An 11981-nucleotide genomic window follows, 5' to 3' on the forward strand; every position below is an offset into this window, starting at 1 on the left:
ATATTCTGGGATATCGCCGCTAGCACTCCATTGGGAAACGTGTTTCTTTGGTGTTTTTCAAGCGGAAATCTGAGGGAGAATTTGTGAACACTTGATGGTGAGAGGGGATCGTTGCGGGGTTAAATGGGGAAGATATTTTCCTTGCCCTCCAACTCTCCACAAAGTGATTGGTGATAATGGTCTTAGTGTGTTGCTCTTTTACTGCGGTGGATCCAGTTTCCTTTCCATCTCCGCTCAGCCGGAGCAGAGAGAGCTGGATCTGGTAGGCCTTCTGGCACCGACCTCTCAGAGGATCATCTTCAGGGGATCATCTTTGGAGTCGTACTCTGCATGGCAAGGATTTACTTTCTTGCTCCCTCACTGAAATTGCACCATCTAAACGAATGAATATTTTTATGAGGCACCTTGTAGCAGAGATGGGCCAGGACCAAACCAAGCAGCAGATAGAGAAGGGCCTTAAGCTGTATCAGTCCAATCAGACGGACAAAGCCCTGCATGTCTGGACCAAAGTGTTGGAGAAGACCTCAGATCCTGGAGGGAAGTTTCGGGTTTTGGGGTGCCTGATCACAGCTCACTCGGAAATGGGAAAATATAAAGAGATGCTCAAGGTAAGCCTCCCAAACAATAACCCACACAGTATATAATCAACAAAATATGGTGTTCAGGAGTTTCCTTGCTTTCCTGTATGGAATTAAGTTTGGTGACATTTTGTATACAAGCAACATGACTTTGCTTACATACAAAAGTGTTCAGTCATTGATATTCCTAGCAATGATAACAATATTGTAAAATAGTCCAGTAATCACTGGGTTTGTAGATTCAAAGCAGAATCATACTGGAGCATGAATTAGCTTTCACTTGGCATCTAGGTTATGCAACCAGCAGTGGGGTTGTGTACGAGGTTGCTATCTGATGAGTGAGTGCTACTGAATATCTCATCAATTTTATATGTCATCATGTCTGCAAGGGAGATACAGTTCATCTTGTAGCAGCATTTCAACAGTATCCAAATGATTATGAATAGTAGTAAGAGTTCAAAGGTTTCCTCTTGGTCCCCTTTACTGTGATCTTGAGAACCATGGGTTAATTTGTGGCTTCCACAGGATGTGGGGTAAAATGAGCGCCCTGCAACCTGAGCGTCAGTGTGGGGCGTCTTGTTGACATAATCATCCTTACTCACCCAGCAGCCACAGTCTCTCTAACCTATAGTTTAGTGAGGACTTCATTAACAAGTTACTAAAGTGGAGGCCCTACCACTTTGAAATCAAAAGTATAATTGATTTTATTTAATTGAATTTTATGTGATTAGATTTAACCTATTGGAATATTTCACTATTTCTGTTTTATTTCATATTAATTTGAATTTAAGGATACCATCTATCTGATTTTGCAGATATTTTCAGTGTCTTGCCAGCTCTCCATCATCTCACACTCACCCTCTCTCTGCAGTATGCTCTAGCTCAAATTGACACAGCCAGAGAAATGGAGGACCCAGACTACCTGACAGAGGGCTACCTGAACTTGGCGCGCAGCAATGAGAAGCTCTGTGACTTCCAGAAAACAGTCTCCTACTGTAAGACCTGCTTAAACATGCAGGGCACCACTGTCAGCCTGCAGCTCAATGGCCAGGTATGTCTTAGCATGGGCAACGCCTTCCTGGGCCTCAGTGTCTTCCAGAAAGCTTTGGAGAGCTATGAGAAGGCCCTCCGCTACGCACACAACAACGATGACAAGATGCTGGAGTGCAGAGTCTGCTGCAGTCTGGGAAACATCTATGTCCAGCTTAAGGTACTGTGTCAAAGAGGATATTAGTACCAGTTGTATGTTTTGGGGGTTTTTTGTATGAGAGATTTGATTGTTTTGAATCCAGCAACCTGTATTTGATGAGGATCCCTAACACCCAGCATTTATTCGATGTGTGCTTTAGATGCTGCACTGCATCGTTTGTAAATACTGGATCCCAGTCTTTGCTCAGCATTTTTTTTGGCTGAATTTATTTGACCAAAAATCCTTGCATGAGGCATTATAGACAAGGAGATTGAATAAGTGCCTTTTACATCTGTTGAAAAAAGTCTGAAACACTTTGTTGATTGTATATTTCTCAACTGTTTTCTTTGGGTAAAGCATTCATTGGATTCCCCATGTGCGAGTTGATTGTGCAATCAATATTGATGCTGCCAGCGTATTTACAGAGTATGATAACACTGCAGAGCATTCGACTAAACATCATCAACGGTTAGCACATGCAATACTCTGTATTGTAAAACAAAGGCAGAGTGAGTAGGCTGGCTGGTGGGGGCTTATGCAGCACCCTTGACATCAGAGATTTGTAAGAGTAATCCCCTGGCTTCCCGGGGAGTATTGGTTTCAATGGGATTGTGATGAAGTGGTGTTCAAAGAATGCACTCATATGTCACGTTACTTTATGAAACAAAAAATAGAATATGCCTGGCAGTAATAGACACACACGCTAACAAACACACATTGGTTCTGATCAGATACTTTGTTTGTATGAACACTAAGGTTGGAAAGCTCATGGGAAGGGAATTACAAACCGAGTTAATGTCAATACCATATCTAGTATCTAAATGGGACGTTTGCCTAGGATACTGATACTGTTACTTGTGGGCAATAACGGGCCATCAGAGGTCTCACTCATCAAACATGTGTACCAACAGGACTATGAGAAAGCCCTGTTCTTCCCCTGCAAAGCGGCTGAGCTTGTCAATGACTACGGTAAGAGTTGGAGTCTCAAGTATCGCGCCATGAGCCAGTACCACATGTCTGTGGCCTACAGGAAACTGGAGCGCCTGCCAGACGCCATGGAATGCTGTGAGGTATTGTTTTATTACTGTCCAACAGATGAGGCCAGACCTCAGAGACAGGCTTCATCCCCAAAGACAAACTATTACTGAGCTCATCTAACCAATGGAGAATGCAATTGTCACAGTTTGGTTTCCTCACCAACTTGATGTCCCCTGATGCCTTTGGCTGTTCTGGTGTTGGAGCTGCAGATAGATGTTGTGCTACTGACAGGTGCAGGTGCCAGTTGCTCTGTTGTACCAGGCCTTAGACCCCGACAAAAATATGCCCACAGAGGTGCTGGTTTAAAGTGTTAATGAAGAGAGTGGCTTTAGTCCTAACTCTGTTCTAATTATGTACCGAGGACAAAAAAAAAGTTGACGTCATTGCCTTGGTGTGCAAAGGTATTAGTATAGTAACAAGGCAGCAGGATGCATTTCAGATTTATTACTTTTGCCAAACGCATTTAGCCAAACAATTTACTCATCTTGTCATGCTTAGAATACCATTGTGCAAGTAGACTCCTAAAGGTGAAACAATGACAATAATGTCCCATGTTTTCCATCACTTGTCAAGTTTTTTACATGTGTTCTGTACAGTACAAAGAGAAAGACACTGAAAACTCAAAATGAGATGACTGAATGAGATTTCTAATTTAATAGGGAAAGCCTTCAATTTAAGAATTTACATATGCTATTGTCATGGTCTAGGACGGTGTAATCATTTGTGATCATAATCAATTCTATCCTAAAGCTAGAAACCAAAGCTCTCACTCATTCCATTCCAATAAGATACAGTGTGAAGTGATTTCACTGGCAATGAGAAAGATTGACACATAATGTTTGTCTGAACTTTTACCCCCAAATAAGTTCTACATCATAGTAGTGCTATTAGTTCCAAGCCATAGAATGAAAACTTATCCACTGATAATCATCTTGGCTATCTTCAAAATCACATTTCCCATCATTTCCAATTTAATCTCAGTGAAACGGCAGTAGCCTATCATATCACAGATTAGGGGGTGTTGATTTTTTTACTCAGAGGTTGTGCACAAGGACACAAAAAAACACACTAACTTGTGTTTCCAACAGGAATCTATGAAGATTGCACTGCAGCATGGTGACCGTCCTCTGCAGGCACTGTGCTTACTAAACTTTGCAGATATTCACCGCTGCAGGAGCGACGTTGATGTAAGGTGCCACCATTTGTGCAAGTTTGCTTAGGTTTACAAAATTGGTAGTTAGAGATACAGATTTTATCATTGGTTCATACATATTTGCTTTCTCATTGCAATATAAGTATTGACTCTAATATTCAGGCTTGTGTTTTTTTTTTTTTACTGTTTGTCACAATTTTAATTTGGTGTTTGTCTTCTTCTGTCCAGAAAGCATTCCCTCGCTACGAGTCCGCAATGTGTATTATGACTGAGATTGGAAATCGTCTTGGACAGTCACAGGTTTACCTGGGGGTTGCAAAGTGCTGGCTTCTGCAGAAAGATTTTGACAAGGTCCCTTTATTTAGTAAAAACATATAAATCTTTTTTCTAGCTACAGAAGTGGATATATAGTTTTGCAAAATATTACTCTTGAAACTGAAACTTGTTTTAAGTTTACCCATAACCACTATTTATGTATCATTCACTACTGATCTCCCAGGCTCTTGATTCTTTGCAACGAGCAGAGGAGTTGGCTGAGGGAATTGGAAACAAGGTATTTAAAGTTCAGAGTTACAGGACAAAATGTTACAGGTTTATTGCTGGCATATAGTACAAGCACAAAGAGTTTGCATGTGATGTTGACTGTCTTTTTCCTGCATACCTTAGCTGTGTACACTGAAGGTGAATTGCCTGAGTGAGGGGATTTTCCGAAGTCGGGGGCAGCAGGAGGAGCTCAGAGAGCAGGTGGTGAAGTTCCTGCAGTGTGTGGAGGAGCTGGAGCTCTACTGTGGAATGTGTGGCGAGTCCATCGGGGAAAGGAACCAACAGCTGCAGGCCATGCCCTGTTCCCACATCTTCCACCTCAAGTGGGTGCTTTCCCTCAACATATTCTTCTTACTCTCTATTTTTTTGGAGCACATAGGGTTAGAAATTTCAGAAATGACAGAAACTATTGGCTACGATTTGTGATGTTCTTCATCCAAAGAGCTCATCCAGGCAGATGTAAAGCTTATTTACACTTTCAGAGCTTGTGTCAAATAAATATCTAGTCAAAGACATATTCCAAACCGTAGCTAGGCAGAATCTAGCTCTACATGTAGTGTGGACCCATTTTTTACAAATGTCAGCAGGCCCACAGATAAAGCTGTTTACACTCAACTGTTTTATCTTTCAGGTGTCTGCAGACAAATGGAACAAAGGGTTGTCCCAAATGTTGCCAGTCCTCCATGAAGCCTGGATTTGTGTGATTGTACGGCCGTGTTTGTGCGTTGGATCTGCAGGACAGCATGATCCTCCAACTTCAGCCACAGAGGCTCCTGATTGAACTATGAGAAGCAGGTTGCCTCTGGATGTGCTGACTATATAGGAGGAGTGATAATTCGCTGCTCTGTGCCAAGGATGTTGAACAGAACCAAGAGGCCCAGATTGAGGCTCCGAATCCCGGCACCCACGTCTTTACTGGTTCTTTACAGATGTCTATCTGTAAATGACAGCTAACCAAGAAGGCCTAACTGGCAACATTACATTTCAACATAAGCTGAAGAAGAAATCCAACATTGTTTCTGATGACTTTAGAAATTAGAAGTGAGAGAGTTACAGTTAGAAAGGAATATGGAGCAGCAAAGAGAATTTATAATTTAGTCTATTTGCTATTATATGCTTTACAATTGTACTGGAGGCATGATGAAAGGATTTATGAAAGAAGAATTGTTTAACATTCAGTGATATATCAGTAATCTTAGACACAGGGTTTGTTGTTGAAATTTCAGCATTTGTTTTTACTGTACATCCAACTGCTAAACGACCAGGGACATATTATGGATTTTGATTATAACACTGTGTACAGTTTCTATACCAAACAGTATTTTCTGGGACTGTTTGGAACTGTTTGTTCATATTGTCATTTCTGGGTAGAGAACATACAGTATTACTGTCAGCTACCATTAACTTCAGATATGGTGTATTTATTATTATATTCATGTACATAATAGTCTAATGCTAATTTGTTTGAGAGTTTGATTTCTTTGTAAAACCTAAAACTAACTAAAATCTCTTAACAAATCTAAAAACTAGTATGTCTTTACTAAGCAGGCGTACGCAGCTCTTTTTTTCCTTATTCTTGGAGATTAAGGAACAGGATCAACACACATTGTGTTATTCATATAAATTCCTATTCTATCCAGCGTTTATTTCAGGAAATGTTTTCCTCTTAAGTCTGACAGTAACAGAAAGTTTGTTGCGATTTAAGTCTAAAGATTGTTGAGAAGGAAAGCCTTATGTAATATTGGGAAATGATCTTATCTGACCAATCATTTACATGTCAAATAATTAATTGGAAAAGATACTTGTATTACTGTGGTGTTTTGATATTTGTAGCTATATGTAAATATGATTTGATTGGTAAAATCTCAATGGTAAAATAGAGATTTTTTATTAGGAAAGGGTGGCATTGTGACTTCAAGACAAAACAGTAAAATTGAAAAGAAGAGAGCTCAGCTACCATTTGCATTGTTGTTGCATGTTTTATTTGCAATACTGAGCAGCAAAGATGGATCACATCAATTGTTGCTGATGTTGTTTCAAAATAACTGTATGCATATTTACTTGTTATTTCAAAATTGTTTATTACAGTATTTTACAATTCAAATGTGTTTATTTAATTGTATGCTTATTTCAATTATGATAAATGAGCCTCGTCAATCAAAATGAGACAGGGAAGTTGATCAGGGCATAGATCGAGTTTGTCATATAGATTTTCCTCAAAAACTGTAAGCTGCTTATACTAAATTGCTTTTTAAGGAGAGTGTGGTGTCCTTGTGTAGTACAGTGAAGTGTTGTATTTTAAAATGTTTCTTAAGGTAAGGTTAAACATCGATAAGTTGATTCTTATGGTGAAAACAGGTTAAATGCTTGATGCTACAGGAACAAAACCATTTCAACAGATACTGTCATCCAATTATCCGAACTGTTACAGCTAAGAGAGGTGAACAACTTATTTCATTGCACAACTGTGAGCAATGCACACAAGCCGAGCTGTAAAATAGAAGTTTTTGAAGAACATGAAACCTCACTGTAAAATATTTTTCTTCCTCTATCCATACATGTGACTACTGCAAGGTTGACAGCATAAACAGAGAGACCAAGACATTTACGTATACTGCACAAGCACTTATGTTTTCATTGTAGAAACACATCACTGATTGACTTCACTTCCGGACAGCACTTTCCCTGTTCTTGTCTGAGCTCCCTGTGCCTCTTGTAAGCCAAACAATACATCAAGTTTAAATTCACTGTCTGTTTACCCCAATTATGTTCAATGTAACACTTATTTACTGACAATTGTACAGCACAAATACTATCTACAGTGTTTAGAATTTTTTTTTTTTACTCTTGACTTTAACTAGGCTCTGTGATATTTAAAACAAACTTTGAACCTGATATCTGTTTGCGATTGCTGACAGAACAACCACTCATTTTAATGGTTTAAACTACCTCTGTTTTTTGCCTCCAAGCCTTGCCCTCTTCAGAGGATTAATGCAATAAAAACACAAAATTTAAGTACATGTAGAATTGTAATATGGGATTTTTTTTTCTAGATACTATGTTGATTTAATCATTAATTCTATGATTTAGAGGGACTGACTGAAATGCATTGTTAATATTATTTATGCATCTAACTCAAACCATTTTACCATGTGTTAAATATGAAATAATTTTTGTCATGAAAATAAAGTGCACTGAAAGTTAGAATAAGTGGTTCTTTTGATATTTGTGGACCTCACTTTAAAAACCAGACACACCACATGTACTATGGTGTGCCATGTAGGCCCAAAATGCATATTTCTGCAAAAAATAATGCATCCACGATGTAGGCTGTTGTGCAGTGGCGTGTCCAGGCCATTTTGACTGGGGTGGCCAAGGTGGGGCACAGACTCAATGCAGGGTGGCACTGTGTGTGGCATTTAGGAATGATGTAGGCAGGTCCCACTGCTGTGTGGGTGTTGGAAGGACATGTTTTAATCACTTTTTGGATTCAACTGTTGGAGATTGTGTTTGTAGTCTACCTATTTGACCGCAGCGTTCCCGGCTATCTGGAGATGTGAAAGCTGTCCAGTGAATTAAGTCAGTGGTTCTCAATGTGGGGTCCAGGGACCACCAGGGCTCCATGAGGGGGTTCCAGGTGGTCCTCAGCAAATTGATGAATTGTTAAACTTAAACATTATTTCATTTACAAGAAGTTAACACAATTAGAGAATGTAGAAGAATGACTGTTTTGGACAAAATCATATCTAACAATAAAAATATCCTCAGATTTGGGTCCACTAGAAAAAATATAATCAAATCATGGTCTGTGGCCTAAATGTGTACTAAATTAGGGGTCCTTGATATGAAAAAGGTTGAGAATCACTGATGTAACCTATATGTCCCTTATGTTTGTTGCTATGTAGATGCTTAAATAAATGCAGATGATTGAAGTGTTATGGATGCTCATCTCAGCACTTGTTAGTCCTTTGTACAGTTAATTGAAACTATTTATGAATTCTCAGGTTACATGGAACAGTCTAACTGGAGATTGTAGTTTGTTTGCTCATGATTGCTGGGATCAGATGCAGTTCAGTGACATCAGAGTTATCCCAAGTTGCAAAAAATAAATTTCACATACTGTATATTTGAGAATATATTTAGAGAAATGCTTGAAAATATGTTGAGATTTGTCAGATATTTATATACATGTAGATGACATTAGGAAGATTCTGGACCTGGACTGCCCAAAACCAGGTCCAGTTCATGTTCCTGAGCCTGGCTGAAGGTCCAGGCCCAGGAACAGGTCCAGAAGAAATGAAGCAGCCAGGAACATCTGATGATGATAGAGGCAGAAGTTCAAGCTGGTTCTGGGCCTGGACCCTTCTGCTGGGAAGCAGGAACAGACCCAGAGGAAATGGACCAGCCAGGAATATCAGATGATGAGAGAGGCAGATGAATATGTTAGTGAGATTCTGGACCTTGACTCTTCTGCTCAGGCCGAGAACCAGGTCCAGTTCAGGCCCATGCCCCAATCCAGGCCCAGGAAAAGGAACAGATCCAGGTCAAGGCCCAGATCCATGCCCATGAACAGGCCCAGGAAAAGGCACAGATCCAGGTCCAGGCCCAGGTCCATGCCCATAAACAGGCCCAGGAAAAGGCACAGATGCAGGTCAAGGCCCAGGTCCTTGCCCATGAACAGGCCCAGGAAAAGGCCCAGGCCCCAATCCAGGCCCAGGAAAAGGCACAGATCCAGGTCCAGGACCGGGTCCATGCCTGTGAACAGGCCCAGGAAAAGGCCCCAGTCCAGGCCTAGGAAAAGGCACAGCTCCAGGTCAAGGCCCAGGTCCATGCCCATGAACAGGCCCAGGAACAGGCCCATGAACAGGCACAGGCCCCAATCAAGGCCCAGAAAAAGGCCCAGATCCAGGTCCAGGCCAAGGTCCATGCCCATAAACAGGCCCAGGAAAAGGCCCAGGAACAGGCCCCAGTCCAGGCCCAAGAAAAGGCACAGATCCAGTTCAAGGCCCAGGTCCATGCCCATGAACAGGCCCAGGAAAAGGCACAGATACAGGTCCAGGCCCAGGTCCTTCCCCGTAAACTGGCCCAGGAAAAGGCCCAGGAACAGGCCCCAGTCCAGGCCCAGGAAAAGGCACAGATCCAGGTCAAGGCCCAGGTCCATGCCCATGAACAGCCCCAAGTCCAGGCCCAGGAAAAGGCCCAGGAACAGGCCCCAGTCCAGGTCAATGCCCAGGAAAAGGCCCAGGAACAGGCCCTGGAACAGGCCCACGAAAAGGCATAGGTCGAGGCCCAGGAAAAGGCCCAGGAACAGAAACAGGCCCAGGAACAGGCCCAAGCCCAGGAGCAGGCCCAAGCCCAGGAGCAGGCCCACAAAAAGATACAGATCCAGGTCCAGGCCCAGGTCCATGCCCATGAACAGGCCCATGAACAGGCCCATGAACAGGAACAGGTCCAAGTCCAGGCCCAGGAGAGCCGCCTCCTCCAGTGGCAGGAGGAGAGGACCGGTCTCCTCAGGGCCAAAACTGACAACCAGCAGGCCCTGGAGGACAAAGACCAAGAGTGGGCAAAGAGAAAATGCTTGATGATGGATAAGATTGCTGTTCTTGAGAGGGACATCAATGAGCTTTTGGAGAAGAAGCAGAAGAAGAAGAAGCATAGCTTGCTGCGTAAACTCACTGATGCCCTTACTCTGAAACGCAAGGAGAAAAAAAAGGAAGAACAAGGAGGACATGATGGAGTCGACTTCCATCTAAGACTCCAACAAATCCTCCAGTTCTTCAATGTGAGCACATTGACACCTGTGCTCACTCACAAACACAACCCCCCTACATCCATTTTCAACCACCCCCTTACGTCTCCCAAATTCCCACAAACCCTTTGCCTTGTACTTTTCCGCAAAAAAAGATATCAACATTAAATCTAAAATAATGTGCTGCCTATATAGCTGTATTTCTGTAGATTTGTAAGTTCCACTACAGTCAATAATGTATGCGTAACTAAACTATCAATTGTTTGTGTGTTTTTTCTATTTAAATGCTGTTAAAAACAGGGCATTCTCTTCTCTCTCTCTTAAACAAACTCAGAAATGGAAGTAGAGCTTCCATGTTACTCATTTACATTACATTTATCTCATCATGGAGTCACATTGTGACCTTAGAATTTGAAGGTTCCAGTTGACATTTTAGTCCAAAATAATTTACTCATGTAATGGACTTCTAAAAGAAGTCTTAATATATTTCTGAAGTTTGATGTAGATGGGTCCATTTCAGTGTCTTCTTTTAAATCACTTTTAAAAACCGTCTGGCTTTACTTGAACCTTTACTGGCTTTTACTAATGTGTTTATAACCTCTCATGTCTTACCTTTTTATACTTTTGCTTTTTATTGTTTATTGTTGTAAAGCACTTTGTAACTGTGTTTTGATTATTATTATAATAATAATTATTATTATTATCATAATTATTATTATTATTATTATTATTAATAACTTTGCAATAGGGGTGTGATGTTCAAAAATGTGACTCAGCCCATAATTACAACCAATAGAAAATAATTAAATTTAAATTCTTAAATTGTCAACATTATAAGCAACTATACTTTTCCTCCACTACAACCTGCCTACAATACAGACAGTCATGGAATTCTGGACAAAATTGTATCTAAAAATAAAAATATTCTCAGATTTGGGTCCGAGGGAAGAAATCTAATCCAATGGGGGTCCGTGGCCCTAATGTGGACTGAATTAGGGGTGCTTGATATGAAAAAGGTTGAGAATCACTGAATTAAGTGATGACATTTTTTTGATAGGCCCATATTGAAAATAACCAGAATTATCCATAATGTTTCCAAGCATCACTATCTACTGTATGTATATTTAAAAATGTAGGCTACTATCATTACCTCTTGATTTTTATCTTCAGGTGCTACATTCATGTTTGCGATTCAGTTTGGTCAGATATACTTTTTTTGTCACATTAAAAGATCCCGGTTTTCTCTTTCCTTACCGTTCCTTGAAGGCATGTTTCTTGGAACAGAGGAGAATAGTTTTGAACAACAATCAACAACAGCAAAAAAACAAAAAAAGACAATGCGCTGGCTTGATGGTCCCACCTCTAACATGCCCATCAGCCAGTCATATCTAAGGATTCAGTGGCCCTTGCCATCCCAGGCCACCCCCTAGACACGCCCCTGCTGTTGTGTCAAAATTTCTATTGTTTTCCATAGCATATGTCACATATCCTCCTGTCTTCTGACATGGGAGGAGTATATATTATTATTGACTATTTATTTCCATACTGCATAGAAATATTATGGTCCTCAGCTATGCAGTATCAATTAAAAGGTGCAGTGATTTAGTATATGAGGAAGAAATACTTACAGGTAATGTGTAGCTACTTAACCAGTTCAACTAGTTTGTCAACATTTACACAAGTTCCAGCCAGTAGAGATTTGCTGCCTACACTCGACATTTGCCGGAACAC

At 40.8% G+C, this 11981-nt stretch overlaps 1 protein-coding gene across 2 annotated transcripts; it reads left to right on the top strand.

Annotated features, from left to right (window-relative positions):
* Positions 1-383: 383 nt before the first annotated feature.
* rapsn (receptor-associated protein of the synapse, 43kD) lies at positions 384-5205 on the top strand. 2 transcript variants are annotated; one of them, XM_071536300.1, is made up of 8 exons: positions 384-608; positions 1450-1788; positions 2679-2837; positions 3894-3992; positions 4187-4309; positions 4458-4511; positions 4625-4824; positions 5133-5205. In XM_071536300.1, the coding sequence occupies exons 1-8, from the start codon at positions 384-386 to the stop codon at positions 5203-5205; spliced, it is 1272 nt and encodes a 423-aa protein (XP_071392401.1). The 2 variants fall into 2 exon arrangements, with proteins under 2 accessions (XP_071392401.1, XP_071392402.1); XM_071536301.1 differs by lacking the exons at positions 4187-4309; positions 4458-4511 and having other exon boundaries at positions 417-608.
* The last annotated feature ends 6776 nt before the right edge of the window (positions 5206-11981 follow it).

This window comes from Centroberyx affinis, unplaced genomic scaffold (assembly GCF_046629955.1).
Source record: "Centroberyx affinis isolate AG114_WGS23_722 - 3 ecotype Tasmania unplaced genomic scaffold, CSIRO-AGI_Caff_v1 ptg002853l_1, whole genome shotgun sequence".
NCBI classification, from domain to species: Eukaryota; Metazoa; Chordata; class Actinopteri; order Beryciformes; family Berycidae; genus Centroberyx; species Centroberyx affinis.